Source organism: Carlito syrichta, unplaced genomic scaffold, assembly GCF_000164805.1.
Source record: "Carlito syrichta isolate Samal-C Ts95f unplaced genomic scaffold, Tarsius_syrichta-2.0.1 Scaffold316481, whole genome shotgun sequence".
NCBI lineage: Eukaryota > Metazoa > Chordata > Mammalia > Primates > Tarsiidae > Carlito > Carlito syrichta.
The window spans coordinates 265,062-269,602 of NW_007260577.1; the positions used below are offsets into that span (position 1 = coordinate 265,062).

General features: G+C 51.6%; 1 protein-coding gene across 7 annotated transcripts in view; it reads right to left on the reverse strand.

Annotated features, from left to right (window-relative positions):
- Positions 1-4,541, reverse strand: part of TMCO6 (transmembrane and coiled-coil domains 6) — a 5,970-nt gene extending 1,429 nt beyond the window's left edge. For 3 of the 7 annotated variants that reach the window (XM_021707285.1, XM_008074535.1, XM_021707281.1), the window contains exons 1-9: positions 4,518-4,535; positions 4,280-4,392; positions 1,871-1,986; positions 1,606-1,789; positions 1,265-1,369; positions 1,011-1,096; positions 676-795; positions 361-472; positions 84-270 (exon numbers count right to left, since the gene is read on the reverse strand). In XM_021707285.1, the coding sequence (XP_021562960.1) occupies positions 84-270; positions 361-472; positions 676-795; positions 1,011-1,096; positions 1,265-1,369; positions 1,606-1,776 (781 nt within the window). In that variant the 5' untranslated portion in view covers positions 1,777-1,789; positions 1,871-1,986; positions 4,280-4,392; positions 4,518-4,535. Of the gene's footprint in view, positions 1-83; positions 271-360; positions 473-675; positions 796-1,010; positions 1,097-1,264; positions 1,370-1,605; positions 1,790-1,870; positions 2,346-4,279; positions 4,393-4,517 lie in introns of those variants that run through there. The other 4 variants (XM_021707282.1, XM_021707283.1, XM_021707286.1 and 1 more) reach the window with 4 other exon arrangements.

A 4,541-nucleotide genomic window follows, 5' to 3' on the forward strand; every position in this document is an offset into this window, starting at 1 on the left:
CCAATCCTATCCACCTCAATCTAGGCCACAAAGGAAATATCCCCAGTATAAATGTCCAGACCTAAACAGATTATAGTGCATACCAGTGAGGTTGTTGAGGAGCCAGAGGCCCTCAGGAAGCAGGCTAGGCTGTTTCTGGAGAAAGAACTGCAGAAGGATAAATAAAGCTGCCACAACACGCTCATCTCTGAGCTGCATTTGCCCTCCCATAGTCTCCACCGCTGCCTCTGGTAGCAGGTTGCTTAGGCACCGAAGCACAGGGCATGCTAGCTGCAAAGAGGAATTGGGGTTTAGGTGTAAGGAGGATGGGCAGAATATGAAAAAATGTCTCCCAGTCTTTGACCTGTCCCCTTCACCTACCAGCTCCAGTCCTGCATCCTCGGTTCTCTGAACAGCGCCAGCCAAGTCTAACAGTAGCAGGCCCAGAGTAGACAGAGCCCCATAGGTGATGAGCAGGGCATTGTTGACCTGGCTGGGCAACAGGAGGCAAGCAGTCACTATCCAATCAACTCCATATTTAAGCCGAGAAACAGCCTAGGTCTGTAGGTCTCCTGGACTCCAAAGAGAGGACCATGGAGGGATAGCAATTCCAGAAACTGAAGTTCAAAGATTTGAGTGTCATGGAAGGAAGCCCCAAGGAAGGTCTGTGGTACTTTCCCAGTTGGCCTGTGTTACCTGCAGATGATGTAATGAAGGCACCAGGCAAATTCCACAGCGACCCCAGCGTTCAGCTTTGGGCCGGGTTGCAATAATTGCAGCATGTGCTGAGGGAGAGTGGAGGCCAGGATGGAGCTGCTGGCAGAAGCAGGGTTGTGAGTAGGAACCACAAAGATGCCGGTGACTCTTCCCCAAACCCAGGCAGCAGGTGGGAAAGTATCCAAACCCAAAGCCCTTCCTAGTCAGACACATGCACTTAAAATGTGCAACAGCTCTGGAAATCAGACATCCAGGTGCTGCACTACTGAGTGGGTCACCTCTGGCTGCACATCTTGGAGACACATTTTACTTACGGAATGATCTTCTCTGGAGCTTCCTTAGCCTGAAGAAGCTGGGATAAGGCATATCCAAGTGCTTCCAGCACAGCCACATGGGGGGACTGGAAGAAGACAGGGTAAGGATCTGACTCTAGAAGCTGGGTCATACAGTCTCCTAAGACTCAGCCCCTTTGCACAAGGCAGAGGCTAGCTACTTAACCATAATAGGTAGGGTATGTGGAGAGAAGCAAGGGGAGGGTTGCCCAGGGAGGAAGAAAGAAGGTAGTCACCTGGATGCAGACAGCTAAGGCTGGAATAATGCCCTGTGGCAGGAGCTGCCTTCTCACAGTTTCACTCTCCACAATCAGGTTACCCAGTGTATACAGACACAGCTCCTGCAACAAAGGCACTGGGCTTGGCAAGTCCCACACCAGGTGAGGAGGGGGCTCTGGGGAGTATGTAGCAGCTCTGTCTCCTTGAGGCTCGAGGGGGTGGGAGATTATGGGTGTTTGCATGGCTGAGGGCATCAAGGGAAACAGGTTTTCTTCCCCCACCTGTCAGCTCAAACTGGACCCAAAAGCACAATTTTCAGACATAAGCTAAGAACAAGGTAGGAAGGAACAGGGCTTACTATGAAGTCTGAGCTGTGACCGGAGAGGTAGGTGAGGAGGTAGGAAGTGGCTGGCAGGCAGGCCTCAGCCACCACAGACTGCTCAGAATGAGAGAGTTCATGTAGGCACCGAGCTGCCTCAAGCTGTAGCAGGGCGTGATTGCTGGTCAGGAGCCCAACCAGGGTCCGCATGCTGCCCTCCAGCCTACAGGAATGGGCAGCAGAGCCCTACTTAGCCTGTGATCCGCCCCTCAGTCACAGCCAGCCTCATATCACCCACACTGACCGGATGAATGTCTGCTGCGTCTCAAGGTGCTGCAAGGCTCGGCGAAGGCTAACCAGCGCCCTTTCTCGCTCCTTTTCCTCTGTTCCCCGCTGGGCTAGCCGCAGGCACTGCTGAACCTACAGCCCAGAGCAGGGGGAGAACAATAGTTGCTAGGAAGTAAGTCCTGAATCTCTCTCTGCCCACTTGGCCTGTGAGCTCTCCAATATCACACCACCCCCAGAACTTGTAATTCACACTAATACAGCTAGTAATACACCAACCTTGTTGTGGAGTGGACAGAGGAGAGAATCAGAACTGAATTCTAATACTAGCCCTACCACTTATTCTACATGGAACCTAAGTTTCTTAATGTGAAAAATGAGAATAACGATATCTACCCTGCCTTCTTACAGCATTATTTCAAGGATAACATTTAAACCTCTCAGCCTGGCAAAACCTACTCCTCCAGCCATTCTATCCATGCAACCTACACTCTTAACAACAACTAGCATAACATAAACAGTGGTTTTTAACACTTCCAAGCTTTTGCCCAAGTTATTCTCCCTGCCTGGATACCCTCCCCAGTTTCCCACTCTGTTCAGATTTCTGCTCCTTATTGACTGGGAAATCAGTTCTTTTTGGTTTCCTTTGGCACACTTGGGACTTTGTCTTGTGCCTCATGTTTCCTTCCATCATGACAGGTGTAGCACATGTCTCCTTCACAGGGCTGTGAGCACTCAAAGAAAGGGACTCTAGCTGGGCCCGGTAGCTCACACTTGTAATCCCAGCACTTTGGGAGGCAGAGACGAGATTGCCTGAGTCCAGTGGTTTAAGACCAGCCTGGGCATCTTGGCAAGACCTCATCTATACAATTAGTTTTAAAAATTGGTGGTGGGTGCCTGTGGTGGTGTGTGCCTGTGGTTCCAGCTACTTGGAAGGCTGAGGCGGAAGGATCACCTGAGTCTAGCAGGTCGCAGCTGTGGTGGCTGGGAGCATGCCATTGCACGCCACCCTGGGCGACAAAGTGTGACTCTAACTCAAAAAAAAAAGAAAAAAGGGCTCTTATCTTTTCATCTTTGTGTACTTCAGTACCCAGCACAGTGTCCTGACATAAAATAAGCACACAATGAAAAATCAGTATAACCCAATTCTTTGAAAACTGTGTGTAAATATAGGCAATACAAACACAAGCAATGCTCAATGCTTGCTGAATGAATAAATCCTTTCATTCATTCATTCAATAAATACTGAGCACCTACTATATGCCAGATAATATGCAGACATTTGGGCTTTCAGTGATGACAAATAAGATATAATCCAGTTTCTGGTGGATTTAAAGTCTAGTTTATAATAAACAAGCAAGCAACTAGATAATGATTAATGTTCCGCAAGAAATAAATAGGCTACCAAGACAAAATACCAAGGGAAATCCACTTCAGACTTAGCCAAGGCAAAAGGCTTGAGACAGGAAAGAGCCCATACATCGTTCCAGGAACTGAAAAGGGGACAGTGGCTAAGATAAGTAAGCTGATAAAACTAGAGGTAGGCAGAGGCTAAACCACGCTAGGCTTCGCAAGTCACAGGAAGGATTTGGGTCTCCATGTATGTGTTTTTTTGTTTTATTTTTTAGTTGGCCACTCGGGCCACCCCAGCGTCAACCAGCTGGGCTCCGGCGATCCTTCTGCCTCAGCCTTCCAAGTAGCTGGAACTACAGGCGAGCGCTACCACGCCCGGCTCATTTTTGATTTATTGTAGAGACGAGGTCTCGCCAAAGTTGCTCGAACTGGTCTCGAAGCCGTAGGCTCTGGCAATCCACTCACCTCGGCCTCCCAAAGTGCTGGGATTACGGGCTTCGCCACCGAGCCCGATCATCTTTTCTCTCTCTCTCTTTTTTTCAAGTTGGGAGTCTCACTCCATCGCCCAGGCTGGAGTGCAGTGGCACGTTCACGGCCACCGCAGCCTCGACCTGCTGGGCTCCGGCGATCCTTCCGCCTCAGCCTTCCAAGTAGCCAGAACTACAGGCGCGTGCTACCACGCCCAGCTAATTTTTGATTTATTGTAGAGACGAGGTCTCGAACCCGCGGGCTCCATGTGTTTTAAAAGACCCGCTAAGGGTGGCAAATGTAGATGCCGGGTGACCTTTTAGGAGGCTGCTGCAGTATACAGAGAACAGATGGTGGTGGCAGCTACTGAGCGAGGCCGGTAAAGGCCCCAAAGTTCTTTGGGAGGTAGGAATGGCGAGGACTTGATGGGCTGATGTGGGGATGAGGGTCAAAGAGTTGTGGAGGATGACTTCCCAGTTTCTGGCCGGACCCACTGGATGAATGGAAATGCAGCTCGCCTTCGCGTTTGGGGCGGATCTCGAGGACTCCCAAGGGTTTGGCGCCAGTGGGCGTGGACTCCAGCGCGCAGCCCGCCCTGCCCCCTCACCTCGGCTTCCCCGAGGATCGCAGGCTCACATCCCTCTCCCGCTTCCTCCGGGACGTCGTCTCTCAACAGCCTTTTGCTGACCAACTGCTGCTCCCTCCGCGCCTTCCGCAGTGCTGAGGGCAGAGGAGCCGGCTGAGCGTGGGAGGGATGCCCAGGCCCCGCAGCTCCAAGGCCGGGGCTTCGCTCTGTCTGCGACCACCATACCCCCATCCTCCTGAGCTCCCTCGCCCGCCCACACCTGCCTCCTGCTCCCGCCGGCGGC